At 34.7% G+C, this 20,214-nt stretch overlaps 1 protein-coding gene across 2 annotated transcripts in view; it reads left to right on the top strand.

Moving 5' to 3' along the window:
* Nucleotides 1-19,310, top strand: part of PIK3C2G (phosphatidylinositol-4-phosphate 3-kinase catalytic subunit type 2 gamma) — a 345,203-nt gene extending 325,893 nt beyond the window's left edge. For both annotated transcript variants that reach the window (XM_026502333.4, XM_057319037.1), the window contains exons 32-33: nt 10,093-10,218; nt 18,777-19,310. In XM_026502333.4, coding sequence (XP_026358118.2) covers nt 10,093-10,218; nt 18,777-18,929 — 279 coding nt within the window. In that variant the 3' untranslated portion in view covers nt 18,930-19,310. The remainder of the gene's footprint in view (nt 1-10,092; nt 10,219-18,776) is intronic.
* Nucleotides 19,311-20,214: the final 904 nt, after the last annotated feature.

Genomic DNA, 20,214 nt, shown 5'->3' on the forward strand with positions numbered 1-20,214 from the left:
GGGACTTCCTGGAAAGCACTGCCTTTAATAGTCATCCACAGATGAAAGAGCGTTTGTGAAAGTCCAGGTTTGCAGAGGAGAAGTAGAAAAAAACATGAGTTTGAACACTTTGAAGTGAGCAGTTAGTAAAGACTGGAAGAGGTGACAACCACTTCAAATTTGAAGACAACAATGCAAAACTTCAAGTAACATGAAAAATCAAGGTATCGTGACACCACCCAAGGATCACAATCATCTTTCACTAACCAAACTCAGAGACATGAAGATATGTGATTTGCTTGATACAAAGAATTCAAATAGCTTTTCAAAGGAAACTCAATAAACTACAGAAAGCACAGAAAGACAATTCAACAAAATCAGGAAAATAATACATGGGGAAAAAATGAGAAGTTTATCAGAGAAATAGAATTTTTTTAAAAAAAGCAAACAAAAATTTTGGAGCTGATGAGTATTATAAATGAAAAGAAAAATGCAACAAGCATCACCATCAGAAGGATCAAGCAGAAGAAGAATCTGTGAGATAGAGAACAGAAACTTTGAAATTATCCAGTAAGTTGAGAACAAAAAAGGAAAAAGAAAAATAAAAAAGAAATGAAAAATACTGAAGAAAGCCTATGTGATCTTAGGATACCTTAACAAGAACTTTGAATTATTGGAGTTCCAGAAGAAGAAAAGGAGAAGAGACAGAAAGCACATTTAAAGAAACAATGATTGAGCACTTTCCAAATCTGGGGGGAGATTTGGATATCTAAGTTCATGAAGCTCATAGTTCCCTAAACAAGCTCTTCTTAGAGATCCTCTTCAAAATACAGTATAATGGAACGGTCTAAAAGCAAAGACAAAGAGAGAATCTTGAAAGCAGAAGAGGGGAAAAAAGCTTGCAACTTCCAAGGGACCCTCCCTAAGGTAATCAGCAGATTTCTCAATAAAAACCTTACAAGTCAGGGGGGAATGGAATGATATATTCGAAGTACTGAACTAAAATAAATGCCAATCAAGAATACTCTACCTGGAAAAGCTGTCCTTCAGAAATGAAGAAGGGATAAAGACTTTTCCAGACCAATAAAAGCTAAAGAAGTTCATTACCATTAGACCTGCCTTATAAGAGATGCTGAAAGGAATTTTTCAAGCTGAAATGAAAGGATACTGACAGATAACATAAATGTATATGAAAATATACAACCTATCGCAAAAATAAGTGTACAAAGTCAGAGTACTCAAATAGTGTAATATGGTTGAGTGCTAATCACTCAGGTCTTGTATAAAGACAAGAGTATTAAAAAGAAGTATAGCTGCAGGGTGCCTGGGTGGCTCAGTCAGTTAGGTGTCTGCCTTCGGCTCTGATCATGATCCCAGGGTCCTGGGATGGAGTCCCATGTCAGGCTCCCTGCTCAGCAGGAAGTCTACTTCTCCCTCTCCCTCTGCCCCTCCTCCTCACTCATGCTGTCTTGCTCTCTCTCTCTCAAATAAATAAAATCTTAAAAAAAAAAAAAAACTGGGGCACCTGGGTGGCTCAGTTGGTTAAGCGTCTGCCTTTGGCTCAGGTCATGATCCCAGGGTCCTGGAATTGAGCCCCACATGGGGGCTCACATTGGGAGCCTCACATTGGGAGCCTGCTTCTCCCTCTCCCTCTGCCTGCCACTCCCCCCAGCTTGTGCTTGCTCTCTCTCTCTGTCAATAAATTAAAAATATATATATATTTAAAAATATATATATTTATTTGACAGAGAGAGAGGGGAGATCACAAGTAGGCAGAACAGCAGGCAGAGATAGAGGAAGAAGCAGGCTCCCAATGAACGGAGAGCCCTATGAGGGGCTCGATCCCAGGGCCCTGGTATCATGACCTGAGCCAAAGGCAGACACATAATGACTGCACCACACAGGTACTCCTGTACCTAAGATGTTTTATGTAAGCCCCACGGTAACCACAAAGCAAAAACCTGCAGTAAATTCACAAAGGATAAAGGGAAGGGAAGTCAAAGCATAGCACCACAAAAAATCATCAGTCCACAAAAGAAGGCAGCAAGAGAGGAAGAAAAGGACAAGGGAACTAAAAAACAGCCAGAAAATGATTAATAAGATGGCATTAGTGAAGTCCTTAGCTATCAATAATTACTCTACACGTAAATGGATTGAATTTGCAATCAGAAGGCATAGAGTGGCTGAATGAATAAAAAAAAAAAAAATGACCCAAATATATGCTACCTACAAAACACTCATTTCACCTTATTTTTTTCTTCTATAGCCTTACTGATTTTCTGTATGCTAGTTCTATGAATTATTAAGAGAGGGGTGTTAAAATCTTTTACTATAATTGTGAATTTGTATAATGTTATATGAACATTTAAGACTATTATGTCCTCTTGATTAATTGGTCCCTTTATCATTATGAAATGAACTTCTCTATTCATGGTAGTATTTGTTACCATCAAAGATACTTTGTCAGATATTTATATAAGTTTTCCAGTTTTCCTTTGATTCATGTTAGCATAGTATATATTTTCTATCCTTTTACCTTTAACCTTTCATCTCTTTACATTTAAAGTATATTTGATATAGATAGATAATATACACATAGATGATAGATGATAGATAGATGATAGATAGATGATAGATAGATAGATGACAGATAGATAGATAGATGATAGATAGATAGATAGATAGATAGATAGATAGATATAGAGATAGATGATAGATAGACAGGTGACAGATAGATGTACCTAGCAATCTCTTGGTCATAGATATATTGAACCTATAATCACATGTAACTTTTTAAAGTTTTCCCAAGTGCTATTCCTAAGCCAAGTGTTTCATATCCTGGATTTGCAGAATGAGTTTTTCAGATCCAAAAGAAGAACTTGGCATTGACTCTATTGTATCTAACCTTGTTAGATATGGTTCATCGTTCCAGCTCTTCACATCTCAGTCCTGATTATGTGATCAAGCATATTGGCCATAACACTCAGACTATTGATAGCTGTACATCACATATCTGTATCTTTATTTAAATCATGATAAAACTGTTTAGAAGGACAGAATCAAGGCAAATATTTGAGGTATATAGGTAGAAAACCATACTTTATCTCTGAATTACTAGTTTCTGGGGTTTTGTGCAAAAAAATCTCCAATACTATCAAGTATAACAACATCATAAATCTAACCTTCCAGTATTTCATCTGTTCTTCACAGTTCTTCAATAATCATTAACAAAATGTAGTCTGTCTCTTATTTGTACATTTTTCTTAGCATGTGGGGATAGAAGCTAAGAGTTAGAGGATTTGAAATCATTTAAAGTGGTTCAGTGCAATTGTAAAAAAAAAAGTTTAATTACACTTAACTCATAAACAGTTCTTCAGCGTTTTCTATCAAGTAGATTGTAAAAAATAAATGAGGTTTAAAGCCTTACTTTATACATGTTATTAAGACTGAGAAATGGAAAAGCTTGCCAAACTTCACAAGACACTTCAGTAGCAAAGTCTGGAGCTCTAATTAAAACTCTGGATGTTTAGGAGCAATTCAATTCCTATGTATTGAGTCAGAAAATATAAGAATTCTATCTATTAAACTGCGACTTCTATCTAGTTGCTAACTGCATCAAGTTGAAGATTAAAAATTTTTAATATGTATATAGTAAGATGATCATACCCATGAGTTTGTTATTTCTTCGAAAGTAGAAATGGTTTCAGCAACTCTTCTGTGACCTCTCATAGATCATCCAAAGTGTTAGACACATGATGGTGTGATTTTTGAATTGTTTTTAAAAATTACTGAAAATCACCTATTAGTGGCAAGAATTCAATTAAAGGCTTAATTAGTGTGAAATGAAGCAGAAGACCATCCTAATTTAATTCATGAGGACCTGAAAGCATCCCATTCTATGTTAACAAAGACACACAGAAAAGTTGGAAAGATCATTCCACCATTTCTTTAACTGAAGCACTGAGCAAACTATATCACAAGCACTTTTCTTGTACTTCTGCACTTTTATCATACATTGTCATTTTATAAAAAGACCCTCTTCGTGGTAGCTAGCCTGAGTTTCAGAACTGCAGTTTGGCAGGCACATAGATGAGGAAAACACTTCTTTATTGCTGTTTTGTTTCTGGCATAGACCTCGGGTTTTGACAGCACTATCATATTTTAATCATCGTCAGTTGATTTCTCCCAAAGCCTATCTTATCATATGATTGGAAACATTTAAGTCAAAAAAAAAAAAACTTGATGGGAAATTCTCATAAATTATTCATCAAAAAGATAAGAACCTATTAAATACAATTAAGCTTTGAATTAATCTACAGAAGTTATTTTTAAACCATCTATCTTCATCACATTTCTGATAAAACTTGATCAGGAAGTGCTCTTAATTTGAATCTGGTGGTTTCCTTTGCATTATTTGTAGAGGGTCAATAAAGGGTAGTGGTAAAGAGCACAAGTTGTAATAAAAGCTTTTCAATAAGGTAAAGACAATAATACTAGCTCAAAGGTTATTTTAGAAGAGTGATTTAAATAAATACCCATTTGTGATAGCTATTATTATTATTACTGTATATGAAAAATAAGTATCTTCTTCATAAACTCATATGAAAATACTAAAGGGTTGCTGGCCTACCCTGCAATGTGAAATGTTTTATTTTCTTTAAAAACAGTTTACATTATGCTTTGTTTTTATAGCAACATGCTACTGCTTAGTCTTTTTTCTTAATTTTGATAAATTAACCATTTTTTCAATATAGTTTTATTCATTGACAACAAAAACAACAGAAGTAGCATTGAAAGCCATTTAAAATGCTATGTGCAACGTGGGGCAAGAAAGGACGGCAGAAATTTAGCATATTTAATTACTTATACACCTAAAACAATACCATTAAGAAGTCAGCATTGTGAATAATGATTTACTAATATACGTATATGCATTTTAATTTTTATGCCCAAAATAATAACCAAGATAAGACTTTCCTATATTTCATTCTTAGTTGAAAAAGAAGTGTCTGCATCAGTGATGCTAAGAATATGCTAAGGCCTTCATTTCCAACCTTTTCAATTAGAGGGACCTCTTTCTAAACTTTAAAAAATTTTTCTAAAAATCTAGTAAATTTAAGAAATATAAAACAATTTTTAAACTACTATAAATTCAGCTAGTGCTTTTTAAAATATTAAAATTGTGTTATCAAAAGCACCTACATATATTTGAAAAAATAGTATCACATATGTATGAGACATATTTATTTCCTCTGCAGGGAACGCTTGGTGCAAATGTGGATCCAGCACCTTGCCGCCACCCAAAGGTCCCCAGTAGGCACATCTCTAATTAAATCGAATGTACCTGTTTCTGTTTCTTTCATGTACTCCATAATAGGGGCGTACAGAAGGGGAAACTGCATAAGGTTGACCAAAGGCATGGGAACAAAAAAATGACTTTAATTCACAGTCCACCATCTATTAGGGCTCCAAAAAATTGTCAGGTCATTGTTAGCTCTAGAAGGAGATTTAAATAACCTGTTGTACTTATTGTTAAGGAGATTTTTTTTAAAAGGAGTTAAGTGGAAACAGTCCAGAGAGGTGGGGAGGACTATCACAGAAGACTGGACGAGGTGTCAGGAAAGGAAGACAGCAATCAGAGGCCAGTTCTCCAGGGGAACATGAGGATGGCAACTAAGGATTTGTTCTGAGACTGATTATAAGCAACTATGTTACAAATCCAGTCTAGCTCCAGTTGCAGGCAGAAAGCGGTAAAGAAAGGAAGTAAGCATCTGATTGTTTAGTATCTGAGAGATGAGATAAAATCAAAGTTTTGGAAGTGGACCATTGAGATATCAGACATAACAAACCAACCTTAAAGACAAATACTCCTGATCAGCCATGAAACCCAACAAAGTACATGTGAAGATCTGCTCTATCTGCAGAGAGATGTCATCAAACAGCAAGTGTTCAGGGCAGACCTAGGACAGACATTGGAAACAGACCCCAAGACGCATCCACATTCACTTTAGGGAGTTAAGAACACTTGTAGTTTTTATATTGCATTATAAATAATGATTCAACAATAGATATGGAGTGCTTTCAAAGAGCTAGATGCTATGAATATATAGCTCATCCATTCAGTCATTTGATAACTATTTATTTAGTATTCACTGTATGCCAAGCACTGTGTTAAGAACAGGATTTCTAGGAGGAAAGGAATGCTGTAGAAGAAAGACAGGACTATGAAAGGAAATAAAAGAATAAGGTAAATGGAAGCCCAATCTCAAGGGAGGATTTTAAATTTTTCATTGGAGATTCAGGGACTCATTGAAAGATTAGGACAAAGGAACTGAAGGTGGGGTTAGGGTAATAGAGTAGCGAGTCACCAATGGAGCAAATCCCAAAGGAAATGTGAGGGGAGGGAAGTGTAAAACATCGAGACATGGATTTTCCTTTTAAATAATTTCTAAGTTCATAAGGGAGCTAGCATATATAAAACTTCTAAAAATACAAAAATGAGAAATATTTTAACAGAAAATCTAGGATATATAGAATTCAGAGTTAGGATGAGTAATAAAAATGAAGTTTGAATGACTTCATGTCATCTTCTGAGCATAGTAAAAATATTAGCCAAAATTCTAGAAGAAAGTAGTAGCGCTGTTTGATTTCAATCCACTGTGACTAAGAAAACCCTCTTGGTGATAAAAGGAAACTTCTCATTGTTTATACTGAGCATCAGAATAAGAACTCAGTATCTCTGAGCCTTATGACTCCTCAGGTCAAAGTGTTAAATCTTTGTGAAGGTCTAAAATGCAACCAGTGTAAAAATCCTAGGTTAAGACATTTAGACAAGTACGGGTTATTTAATCACTTTAAAGTTAAATTTACTTCACATAAACATAAGGGCAAAGGATGAAATGAGAAGTATTAATAAGACAGCTGGAGTTTTTTATAATAAAGAAACTGCAATCTTTAAGAAACAGGATATGGCAAAAGAAAGAAAGAAAAAAATAACATTGATAAGACAGCTGCTTTGGAAAAAAACAAAACAAAAAAAGAATCTCTAAAAGACCTGAGAAATCAATGTCTGCATTGAAAGCTGTTAAGGACAGACTAAGCCCACTGCTGCTCAGATTTAATGCACCCCTGATTTTGAATGGAAACCTGTGCTGTTCTATTATTCTAAAAACTCCAGGATCTTCAAGGACCTTGTCAAGGACATTAACTTGGAAACAGAAACTCAAACCTGTAGTTGCTAAATGCCTGGTGAAGGCTGGTATGCAAAATATCTTTCTTCGTCTGTGATTGGGAGTTTATTCTTTAGGCAGTGGGGAAAGTGATGTGATCAAAGCAGCTTTGTAGGAAGGTTAAGTACAACAGTGATCTATGGAATGAATGAAGGAAAGAAGTGGGAAGACTAGGGCATAAAAAGTCATTAAAATCCAGTTACAATAAGTTAGGAAATAAAGATCTGTGGTGGCAGATGAACTAGGGTAAACAGGGAGGATACTGATCTCGGTACACACTTGGATTTGAAAATCAGTGATAAGGGAGACACTAGAGAAAACAAATGGTATGACTTAATATAGTTTGAACAACTTGGAAAATTTCGTTTTGGAGTGGTAAGGAAGGATAGAAGATAGATTTTGATTAGACTTTATATAATGGTACCAAGAAGATATTCAGGTGGAAATAGTCGCAGGTCACAAGGCTGGGATTCAAAGGATGAACTGGAGAGTCTTTATTTGGGAGTCATCTAAATGGTTCTCAATTAGGGTTAATTTTGTCCCCCAAATGACAGTTAGCAAAGTCTGGAGACATTTTTGGTTGTCACAACTGGGAAGATGTTGCTATTGTAATCTGGTGGGTAGAGGTCAGTGATGCTGCTAAAATATTCACATTGTATAGAACAGCTCCTTACAGCAAAGGATTACGTGGCACCAAACATTGATAGTGCCATGGTTAAGAAACTTCTGCTCATTAATGTCATAGTAATTAGGGATATCTCGTCCAAGCAGTGTTTATAGTATATTTATGTTTAATTTAAATTTAACTTATAGAAAATAAAAATAGTATCAAACGTTTAAGTCTTACTCTATTTCACACACTGTCTTCATTACGTGGTTTATTTAATCTCCTGAATGCAGTAAGTCATCACCTTTATCCTCCTTTACAGGTTAGGAACCCGATCCACTAAAAAGTTAAGATACCTGCCAAAAGCCACATAGTTGGCAAATTTGGGGGTCCAGATTGCAATCAAAAAGTCCATATTCAGAACCATGATTCTAACCACTAAGTTGGAACATACAGTGATTATAGGTATGGTATCCTCAACACCATGGCAGACGAGAGAGAATTACATAGAGCCAAACATTATACTCCCTTCATCCTTCTTCCCAAGCCAAACTAAACCAAATCAAACAGAACAAAAGCACTCTCTCCAATATTAACAGCAATTTCTTTCTCTGTCACCGAAGATTCCATTATGTCATTGATACATTTGAGACACTGAGCATTTTGTCCTGGTGGGGGAGGAAACCTTGAGCTCTAGGTAAAGCAGCAGTTTTGACAATCTTAGCATTTTGACAGTCTTACCAGATGTACTGTATCTAATTTGTGAGTAATAATAAAGAGCCAAATTTTCCTAATGTAATTTTTACTATGTAAATTAGAACCGAGTAAAAATTAGTACTATAATAATATATATCATATTTTCTTACTTTCCACTGTGCTTTTTTGAGTGCCAAAGAAAGACACAAAATTAAAGCTAATGACATTGGGGGTGGCACTGGATATTCACATGTAAATGTCACTGTGATTCAGAAGACTGAATGTATTTGTTGAAAATTACCAATTTAATAGTTAGAATGTAGTCAACAAAATAAACATTTAATTCCTCAAGCTTGACTTTTAAATCATCCTCTTTGAATATAAATTACACAAACATTTATCTTTTTATCAAACTAGGTATTCAGAGTTTTAGTATGATTTACTCTCCGTTTGGTCAAGATGACAAAGGTGAAACACATTTCTTTGAAGTGTGGTGGCTTCCAAATTTTTGAAACCATGTACTTATTCCTCAAATGAATATTAAGAAATAAAAATATCCAGTGGCGCCTGGGTGGCTCAGTTGGTTAAGCATCTGCTTTAGGTTCATGTCATGATCCCAGGGTGCTGAGATCAAGCCCTGAGTCAGGCTCCCTGCTCGGTGGGGAGCCTGCTTCTCCCTCTTCCTTGCCCCTCCCCTGCTCTTGTGTGTGTGCTCTCTCTCTCTCTCAAATAAATTAATAAAATCTTTTTAAAAAAGAAATAAATAAATAAAAATTTTAAAAATTAAAAGAAAAAGAAAGAAAAATATCCATAATAAGGAAAGGTGGAAAAGAAGAAGGAGAGAAGTTCTGAAGCCAGAATAGGGAAGCTAGGATTGGAGGTAGTTGGGGGGCCAGTTAGGACAAACTGGGGAAAGGAGGTCCAAAGATCGAGCCATTTGACAACATTGATCTACCCATCAGGCAGCATTTTAGGCAACTTTGGAGGCTCCATAGAACATAATTTGAGAAGGATTATACGATATGTTTTAGGGTAATTTAGATAATAAAATTATCATAACTATCTTAAAATCTTTCAAGTATATTAAAGCGGCAAGTCTAACTGATATTCTAATTAAATTCTGCCTTGAATGTGATATTATGTAATATGCATATACATATCATTAAATGTTACATTTTATGTGTTAAACTTGCATTTTTTTTATTTTCAAGTGGTGGACAGTATCCTGAGGCACTTAATTCCTGTCTCTGCCTGTGGCTTATATTCATCTCTTGACCATTTCTGTCAAAAATGCAAATGTAGCTTTTACTGTAAAAAACTAAAGTAAATTATATTTAATAGGCTTTTAAATATAGTTCTCTGACACAACACTTAATTTAAAATAGACACTTTTACTCTTTTACACTGTGCTTTGGGAATATTTTTGAGCAATGATGTATTTCTTTTGATTGTTCTCTTATTTCTGATAAACAGTACTGTAATAAATTTTGATCCTGCCTTTGGTCTTGATATTTAGTAGCTATGTATTTGTTTTCTTTGATAGCAACACGCATTAATATTTATGACCATTTTCCTCTGCAGCATCTCCCAGATGGCTCTGCGCCCAGTGCACATGTTGAATTTTATCTTTTACCGTATCCCAGTGAAGTTCGTAGGAGGAAAACAAAATCTGTTCCAAAATGTACCGACCCCACTTATAATGAAATTGTAAGTATGATTCATCTCTTGTCCAGTCCCTTTGTATTTTTCTTACCATTTTTTAGCTTAATAACCAAATATGGAAAATTTGCAGTAATTGGCAGCATTATTCCATAAAGGGAAGACATTTCACAAAATAGCCACTATGTGCTGATCACTGTTCTAGATGCTGTGGGAACTGGAAAATACAGATCTGCTTTCAAAGCACTAATGAACCAATTTTCAAATTGTGGCTATCCTCCAGCAATAGCCCAGGATGGCTTTTTTTTTTTTTTTCCCCTAACATTGTCCCTGACTTCCTCTTATTTTCTCTAACCTTATTTTCCTCTACCTGGGCTTTCATACATGAAGAGTTTATCATAGTCTGTCCTGTGTTTAACAATAAACTTCAAAAATCTCCTTTGGAAAATAAAAGGAAATGAACAAGTACAAAGCACAAATTAAATTGACTTATATATAGCTCTCTAATTCATTTGTATTTCACAATTTGAATATCCCATCCCCTCCTTCTTTCTGAGGTAAACCGTACATTTATTTTCTTGATTCCGTCCCTTCCCATCTCCTCTGTACGTTGCTTGGATGATTATTTGTTTGCCTTTCATCCACTGGATCCTTAGGTCAGAAGTCTTAAAAAAAAACAGACTCCTCAACTCAGGCTTTCTAAAGCATCCATATTTTCTTTCCCTCCCTATCACCCCCAAACTTTTGCAAAAGTTGGGGCGCCTGGGTGGCTCAGTCAGTTAAGCGTCTGCCTTCGGCTCAGGTCATGATCCCAGGGTCCTGGGACCGAGCCCCGCATCAGGCTCCCTGCTCAGCTGTCTGTCTGTCTCTCTCTCTCAAACAAATAAATAATCTTAAAAAAAAAAAAAAAAAAAACTTCTGCAAAAGTGACTCACATTTCTTGCTCTCACTTCGTCACTTCCTTTTCATCCTTCAATCCTTTGCAGTATGGATTCTGAGCTTAATTGATGTTGCTTTCTTAGAGTGACATCCCTGGACTCCTAATGGCTTAATCTAATGAGCCCTCTACTCTCCCGAACAGTTACATAACTGCCTCGCCGTCTGCACCCTCTTTTTCACACCTCCCTTTTGCTTGAGTCTTACCTTCTCTTAACTCTCTTTCATCGTCTCTCACCACTCGCTCAGTTTCCTTCATTGCCATTCTTCTTCTGAAAAATGTTGTTTGCTGAAGTTCCACAATCTACCCTTATCTCCTCTTGATATATACACTCTCAATATCATCTTACATACCTACATCTTTCATTTAACACCTCTGCTAGGTAGGCTGCATCTGAAATTATTCCTCAAGCCCTGGTTTCTGTCCTAACCTTTTGACCTGCTCTTCTGCCTGATTACTGAAGAGCGCTCCGTTTGAATGTCTCTTAGACACTTTTAAACCAGGTTTCCCTCCTCTGTTTGCCATCTCAAAAGATACATTCTAATGACACCATCCTCTCCCTCCCTCATTTTTCCAACTGATCCCCAAGTTTTGTCAGTTTAACAGTCTGTTTCGTGTGCAGCCACCTGCCTCTTGAATCCATCGCCTTCTGCCCCATCGCTGCTTCTTTGTTTGAGGTCCCGGTGACTTTGGCTATAATAGAATAGCCTCCTATCTGCCTCTTGAGTTTTTCAATTGAATCATTAACATTTCTATCTAAGATGTCTTTCAAAAACCAGTCATATTTATTTCTCTGCTATTTAAATTTTTTTCAAAGGCTCCTCATTGCCTACTGGATAATGTACAGAATCCTAAATGTGACATTGATAGCCCTTAAAATGTGACCCAGTAACTTTCCTGAGTTGTCTCTTGGATAGTATCATCTTCATACACTTTAAAAGAGTTGTTTTGAGATCACTGTAGATTCACATGCTGTTGGAAGCAATAATACACACAGAATTCAAATAACATTTAGCCACTTCCCTTCAATGACTACAGTACAATACCACAACCAGGAAATTGACATTGGTACAATTCACTGACCTTAATAAGATTTCATTAGTTTTATATGTGTTCATGTGTATTTAGTTCTGTGCATTTTTTATTTTAATTCCTGTTAGTTCCACGCATTTGTATCACATGGGTAGATTTGTGGGACCATCATCGCAGTCAAGGTACAGAAGAGTTCCATCACAAGGATTCCTGGTGCTACCGTTTTATAGCCAAAGACACTTCCCTCCCTCTAATGCCCAACCCCACCCCCAATTACTGGCTACTAGTTGTCATTTCAAATGTTATATAAATGGAATCATACAGTTTGTAACATTTTGAGATTGGCTTTTTCACTCACCATAACTTCCTAGCAATCCATCCAAGTAGCTGCATGTATCAATAGTTTGTTTCGTTTCACTGCTGAATAGTAGTCCTGGTATGGAAGCATGGTATTTTCTTTAACCGTTACCCATTAAAGGACATCTGGTTTATTTCTGGCTTGGGCTATTGCAAACAAAGCTATTGCGAACAGTGATCTATAGGTTTTTGTGTAAACAGAAGTTGTAATTTCTCTAACATAAATGCTCAAGATGTAATTACTGGAATACATGGCAGTTGGCATATTTAGTTTTACAAAAAATTGCCATACTCTTTTTCTATACCGTTTTATACTCCCACTAGCAATGAATGTGTCTATTTTCTCTGAATCTTTGCCATTTGTTATTACTTACTATTTGTTTTTTGTTATTATTTGTTATTTGTAACAAATTTGTTATTATTACTATTATTTAGTTCTTTTGAAAGGTATAACATGATACCTCATTGTGTTTTTAATTTGCATTTACCTAATAACTAATAATCCTGAACTTCTGGTCATGTACTTATTTACCATCCTATTTGGTAAAATGTCTCTTCTTGTCTTTGCTCATTTGCTAATTGGATAGTTTCTGAGTTTTGAGAGTTCTTTATATATTATGGATAGTAATCCTTTGTCAGATAAGTGGTTTGCAAATACTTTCTACCTGTCTGTAGCTTGTCTTTTCATCCTCTTCTCAGGGTCTTTCAAATTAAAAGTTTTTAATTTTGATTTTGTATGATTTAGCAATTTTTCCTTTTATACACTACAAGTCTAAGGAACTTTTCACCTAGCATGAAGTCCTAAAGATTTTCTCCTATATTTTTTCTAAATGCTTTATAGTTTTACAATTTTATATTTAAGTGCATTATCCATTTTGAGTTAATTTATGAATAACGTATGAAGTTTAGGTTGGAGTTCATTTTTTTTTCTTTTACCTATGAATGCCAATTACTACAGCACCGTTTATTGAAAATGCAATGCAGTGAATGTCTTTTGTACCTTTGTCAAAAAAAAGTCAGGAATATTTGTGTGCTCATGACCTTTTATTTCCTCATACCTAATCACATTCTCAAGTCACATAACATAGCTTGTCATTCCCTAAATAGTCCCTATGCCCTGTGAGATGGAGCTCATGCCCTTCACCCTTTCTGCTCTTCTCTGCCAACTTTGAAGCTTACCTTAAATGTAGACTCTGTGAACCACTCTTTCTTGCTAGACTCTTACACCACACTTAACCATATTTTACTTAGTCTTATGTGTTTTTTATTTCTAGTATATTGTAAATTTCTTGAGAAATTTAAGGAGAATGAGGAAAAAACCTTATCTTCTTAGTATCTTTATAACTTAATTGTTTCTAAAAAGATTTGTGGAATTTAATATTTGGTGTAGTTTTATAAGTGATGCCTCATATACATGTGTGAAAATGTAAAACTATATATACACTTACATATATAATTTAGTAAGGAAAGAACTTTTGACATTTTATTATTTTTCATGACGTCAATAGCTAGAGATATTCCCTCTCAACAGTATGTCATTAGTTTCCATATGTTTTGAATACAAGACCCCCTACATCAATATCAAGAAATTTCTCCAGAGTTTATGCTGTGCTTCAGCATTTGTAATCTCAGGAGGGTCATAATGACAAAAAGCCACTAACAATTCAAGAGTTTAAATAAACTTCTGTTTTATTTCTTTCAAGCTATATGTATTATTTTTAAAAATTAGCAAATACACATGCATGGAGATTATTTTATAATGCTTATTGTATCCATAAATTTTCTAATGACTTGCAGTAATTCTAGCTCCTCCCACATTCACGGCCCATTGATCAGAAATCACTGCAATACTTTCTTCATCAGCCAACACTTGTAGCTTGGACACACACTGTTTATACTTTGAACACTTTTAAAATTGCTTCAGAAACAATAATCCGTAGTCCATGCCTAGTACATTTCAATTTATACGTAATCTGAATGAGTGGAAATATGAATTAATATGTGGATAAGTGACTATTTTTAGTAGTAATGATCATCATATAAACAATTTTTGGTGGGGAAGCTGGTTGAATTTAGCCATGAGAAAGAAAAGACAACAATATTTTGATTTTTCTCCCATTATGTTCTGTGTCCATATCAATACAAAAATCTTTATTAATAAGAAATGCAAGAAAAAAAAAGTACACCAATTTTAACTCTGATTTTACTTTCTCTTGCCTTCTGCTATGATGGAGGCTTTATCTCTGTGCCAAACCCCTCAATTATTTCAGTGCACCCTCACCAACAATGTATATGTGTTTTCTAGGAAGCCCAGTAAATTATCACGTGGCATCGACCTTATTTTTAACTTCTCCCCTGCTTTGTTTCCTGAGCACTACTGTATCAGCCACTTGGTATGGCTGGGATTTCTCAAACTGCGCAAGCAGTTCGATGTTCTGGGAAGTAGGAGAGAATGACTTCACTCTCCTTCTTATATAAATCTCTTAAAGGAATACAAAGGGTATATTACAATTGCATCACCAATGTCTTACAAAGCTTTTCATGCAAATAATTCTTACCATTTTTATTCAGATCTCTCTCTCTCTCCCCCTAGTACCCAGACTGAGAAAGGCTGAGTCAGGGACACTGCCAAGGGTCCCTTTCATATCCACCGTTCAGATACTAAACTTTTTTGATACAGGGCCAAGCTTGTCTATTTGACACTTCCCAGAATGATTCCCAACAGACTTTGTCAGCAGTCTCCCTGAAAATCCCTATCATATACAAATCCCTGCTGTAGACGTGATTGGGCTGAAGGTGGGGTGGAGCTGGCAGAAGGAATGCTCACAACACTGCCGACAGCTTTTAAGAAACAGAGCCGGGATTCTGGCTCCAATGCCATTGCTCTTTCCACTCTATTATCTTTGGCATCTGGTTAAAAACCATCTTTTTTTTTTCAATGATTCTTTAGAAATACAGATTCTATTTTATAACAGAATTATATTGTTGGAGTCAATGTATTTCATACATTGTATTCCTTTCTTAGATATGATTCTATTATGAAATATAAAGAAGAAATTAGAAAGGACATTAGAACAGGAACATTCTATGTGTTTTACATACCTTAAAGTATCTTGCAAAATGTACATAATTATCTACCATAACATGAAGTATATGGTGTACTAAGTAAGCCATAGCCATTGTTATCTGTGTCAGAGTCTCATTTGATATTCATAACATGATGAAAATTCTATTTGTAAATGAAGACATTGAGGCCCTGATGTCAAACATTTCAACCAGGGTCAAGCAACTAGTTTTTAAGTCCAGAACTTCCAGATTCCAAAACCTATATTGACCCCACTAAGTTATGCTGTTGTCCCTCCCTCTCCCCACCCACAGAGTTCTCCTGTTCTCACTTATTTTGAACTCTCCTTTTCATTATCCTGCCTCCTCCCTCCCTTTTCCACCAGCACTAGACACATTTCAGTTTCCATGTTATTGTTCTTCCACTGAAGTCACTCTAAATACACTAAATACACTTTAGAATTATTTACTATACCCTTATGTCAAATAACATACAATGAGTGCTTGTATACAAGTTACCAGATATTAATTACCTGAAACAAGGTTTTTCTGTTAGATGTAATAATTTCAAACCTACAAATTCAGTATTTGTCAGAAGGCAGTGAAGACTTGGTGCGTGTCTGTGGGTAAAAGGTATTATAAAGTGAAATTGAAAGAGCTCTGCATTTTGGTTCTATTCATGTGAAGACAGAATACATATTAAAGCATTTGGTGAAAAAGTCTCAAAGAATATAATCATTTGTGTACTTCTTTAGTATTACCCACTAATTATTCATTGCACAGTAAGAAAAGCGTGCTTATTTTTTTCTTTCTTATTTATTTCTTTTTTAAGTTTTCATTTAAATTCCAGTTAGTTAACATACGGAGTAGTATTAGTTTCAGGTGTACAATACAGTGATTCAACACTTTTATACATCACCCGGTGCTTATCACAAGTAAGAGTACTAATTTTTTTAACAACGTTACGGATGCAGTAAAGCAATTAAAATAGATATATATTATCTATGATGTGCAATGATTACATGTTTATAAAACTTACTTTTAAGAAATAATTTTTACATAATGAAGCACAGGGAAAGAAATCCAGAAGTTAATATAAGCTCTGGAGTTCAAATGTTTGTATTTTAACCAGAAAGGCAATTAATTCTTAAAGGCATTTCTTGAGAATTTCAGCTTGCTAAATACCAGGCAGATTCAATTCTGTCTGGAACAGTTTTCTCCAGTCAACTAATGCAAAATACCAAGAAACAGCTGTTCTTCTTTGTGTCTTGATGGATCTTTTTCAGCTATAATTTATTAGTGTTCAATATGTACCAGGCTTTGTAGTAAGGCTTACATTCATTATCTCACTTGTTCTTCCCCACAATGCTAAAAGGCAAATATTATTATCACCATTATGTAAATGAGAAAACATATAGTTGACAATAGATTCATGTAATAGAAATTATTATGTGTCATAGAAATTTGTATCTTTAGAGCTTAGTTATATGATTCACAGAGTTTTTAAGCCAGACTTTCACAAAACCCTAAGGCTTAGAGTTATTCCATTTTTCTACTTCACATATAGTAACATTTTGAGGGCCCCTTCATCTATTTGCTCTGTAAAATAAATGACTTTGTCTGCTGAAAGTGTTGTGGAGAGGAAAATGGAGGATAGTTTAGACAGTTCAAAATAACCACTGTAGAGAAAAGAAAAGGAACTTACTCTGAAGTCTTGGAAAGATAAGAGTCCAGGAGGAGACATGGCTCACAGAGTCCACAGTGGGCAACCTGTCGCTATTAAAGAAGATGAATTAAAGTGGCGGGGTTTTGAGATTTGCAATGCAGCCCTTAAAATCCTTTACTATCCCAGAGTAACTCAGTAAATGAAATGGAATAATTTGAATCAGTAGTCCTAAGAAACTTAAAAGATAATCTTCTGTCTGGAATGGGGTAGGATTCTAGAAGAGGAGCTGTCACATGAAGCAGGGTAGACTGGATTAACATAGTATATTGCATATCATGTCCCTTGACTGAACTGTTATATACTTCATTAGTAAATCATTATTCAGAAGAGCTATCAGATTGATCTTGAATGGAATTTCATTGATAACTTTATAGTTCATAAATGGTAGACAAATGTGATTCAGTGCACCAGAAACCATATCCATACACACTGAGGATGCCTCCCAACTGACTCAAAGGGCTTCCCTCTCAAGTTTTTCCTCTGCTTCTTTTTTGCATATGTAGAGAACACTTCTTTCTATCTTGTAGCTTAGCTATAAAAAGCAAGCAAGTTTGTGGCAGCTTACGAAACTCCTTTTCTAAATGTGTTCTAAGGAGTTTCCCTGGCAACCATGTTGGATTTATACACAGCTCTCCCCTCCCTTCATGATGGGTAACTAATTTCTTGATAGTACTACACTTTTGAAGTTTCTTTACTACTGTAGGCACCCGATGGTAATGCCCATGACTTTCTTCCTGGATATTATAAAGCACAGTTAAACAGATCCCTTTTTAGAAACTAGTTACATGACTAGCAAGCAAAAAAGAGCAAGACACAAAACTACATACAGCAAAATTACAGCTCAGATTCTTAAAAAGTAATTATATATGTAAAAGAAAAAGAACACTGAAATGTTAACTATAATTATCTCCCAGTGGTAAAAATATAGATTTTTCCTTTCTTTTTTGTTTCATACATATTTTATTTAATAAGCATGTGTTTTCATAATTAAAAAATAAACTATTTTAAATGAATTAAAGTAAGCATAGAATGAATTCTTCATGTGGAGATGGAAATATTGTTATACCACACTAAATTAACACAAGGAAATCATGAAGATTGGTCTGCTCTCCTCATTAGTCTTCAGCAAAGAAAGATAGTGTTCAAGGTCCCATGTTGCACAATAAATTCAAGGACAGTTAAAAGGTGATGGGTACTTAAATTTCTTCCTAGAGAATAATTTACAGTCATATTAAATTTGGGATGGACAATTATTAATGGAATCAGAATAAATTCTAAGCATCTGAGAGAAATATTCTGTCATTAAACTCCATTATGTTAGCAGAATCTTTAGCTTTCCAAAATTAGAGTTAGACATGAAAGATTCTACATGAACCTATCTATTCCAAGCTAAATGATATTAACAGCTAAATATTTTTATTAAAAGCAATATTTTAAAAGGTGCATTTAAGCATATCTGATTTATATTTTAATTATTCTCTTCCTTTTCAGGTGGTGTATAATGAAGTCACAGAGCTCCGAGGACATGTCTTAATGCTTATTGTGAAGAGCAAAACCATATTTGTGGGAGCAATTAACATCCAACTTTATAGTGTCCCTCTCAATGAAGAAAAATGGTATCCACTAGGAAACTGTATAATTTGACCATTTCTATCAACCAATGCATTATTCATTAACTACTTATATCTTTTTCCACTTCTGGGCCTCTCTATCACAAGAGCAGGACATTTTTGTTTTCAAAGATAGCTTAGTGCACCAAGGACACAAGAAAAAGAAATAAGAATAGTCTTTTATAGTTATATATTCTCTACTTGTGTTTCATTGTTTTCTTAGAATCTATTATCCTTAATGAAGTGCCAATTTATTGTGTAAAATTCAATACGTAAAATAATAACAGAACATTTAACTTTAATATATCTTTTAAATCAAATATAGTCACATTTTTTAAATTATGTAACTATGGTTACAGCAACACTGTTACTATAGTTTCCAAGAAAAACAGCAATAAATAAATCTCATCAATTAATTCAAGACCTAAGTATATCTCTCACAAATTTTTAAACTTGAATTTAATATATATACCTGCATAGTGACTTACACTCCTATTTATTGAGGGAAATAATAAGCTACAGCTTTTCTACCAGAGAAACGAAGGATAAATGCCTGAAATTCTTAAATCCAATTTTTGGAAGAAACTTCTTTGTAATTTCTTACCCTTTTCAATGTCAATCAATTAATCATCGCTGGATTTCATCCAACTAGAGGCATGATCACATTTTAAATTTCATTACCCCTTAACTTCAAGATGTCAAACTCTGAAACTCTCTCCCCTGATCAAAATCTCTTCTCTTTGCACATCAAGAATTTCTCTTATTTCTGAAGCTACTTTCATACTCATCATGACCTGAGTAGATAATCATAGATTTCCACCTACAAAGTAGGTACAATCAAAGCACTATGCCACATTCTCTAAGAGAATCAAATAGGAATTCTTTTTCACTATCTGCCATTTAAATTACTAAAAAAAAAATGTTAAACTCTTACCTTTTTTTCAATGCCTCACTGTAAATGAATAAAAAAGTAATTTAAGCTCTTATATATGGTCATTTACATAATGATGTAAACATGTAAAGGAATGTAAATTTATTCATTGAAAATATTTGAATGCCAGCCTACAACGGGCAGAGAGGCAGTGCAGAAAACTGCACTGAAAGGAAAAGTGACTCAAACACAACAGCAGGGCATAAGCAACACACATAGGATACTCTCCTGAAATGCCAGGTTCTGGTGAATAGGGGACACTGCACACCAGCGCACTTCAGGACCTCTTCATCATAAAGTCACTACTTTCAAGAGCAGAAGATAAAACTGACTTTCTTAACACAGAGAAACAGACACAGAGAGGCAGGCAAAATGAGGAGACAGAGAA

The sequence above is a fragment of the Ursus arctos genome, unplaced genomic scaffold (genome assembly GCF_023065955.2).
Source record: "Ursus arctos isolate Adak ecotype North America unplaced genomic scaffold, UrsArc2.0 scaffold_26, whole genome shotgun sequence".
NCBI lineage: Eukaryota > Metazoa > Chordata > Mammalia > Carnivora > Ursidae > Ursus > Ursus arctos.